Source organism: Cariama cristata, unplaced genomic scaffold (genome assembly GCF_000690535.1).
Source record: "Cariama cristata isolate BGI_N322 unplaced genomic scaffold, ASM69053v1 scaffold32204, whole genome shotgun sequence".
NCBI classification, from domain to species: Eukaryota; Metazoa; Chordata; class Aves; order Cariamiformes; family Cariamidae; genus Cariama; species Cariama cristata.
The window spans coordinates 2,490-2,945 of NW_009614016.1; the positions used below are offsets into that span (position 1 = coordinate 2,490).

At 62.5% G+C, this 456-nt stretch overlaps 1 protein-coding gene across 1 annotated transcript in view; it reads right to left on the reverse strand.

The window, feature by feature from the left end:
* The window catches only part of TAF1C (TATA box binding protein (TBP)-associated factor, RNA polymerase I, C, 110kDa), a gene marked incomplete at both ends in the record, with an annotated part of 2,867 nt that extends 2,485 nt beyond the window's left edge, over positions 1–382 (reverse strand). Inside the window, 3 exon segments of the mRNA XM_009699254.1 lie at positions 39–40; positions 126–196; positions 287–382. Coding sequence (XP_009697556.1) covers positions 39–40; positions 126–196; positions 287–382 — 169 coding nt within the window.
* Between the last annotated feature and the right edge of the window lie 74 nt (positions 383–456).

The window sequence follows — 456 nt, forward strand, 5'->3', positions numbered from 1 at the left end:
CCGGGGCGGGCGGGAGACGAGATGCTGCCGGGGCCAGCCGCTGTGGGGGTACAGATGGCATCAAGTGGGGGAGAGAGCAGGAGCCCCTCAGCCCACTCTAGGGTAGAGGACATGGGGATGCTTACCGCCTGGCCTCCAGACGGTCAATTTCCTCCATCAGGGCCGTCATCCGGATGGTGCTGCTCCGGGCAGGTCTCTGCGAGGAGGACAGGGGGCAGAGGTTGGGGTTGGCAACTGCAGGGGGAGGGGTGGGGGACAATGTTGTTGCCCCTGAATGGACACTGACCCTCAGCTTGGAGTTGCCCAAGTAGAAGTTCTTGTGCAGCAGCTGCCCCAGGGAGCCAAATGCATCTTCCGGATGATCCACGAAGAAATGGCCCAGCTGTGCAGGAAACACAGGTAGGGGTTGGGACATGCAGAGATCCTACACCACCCCCAGGTCCTCAGCGGGACACG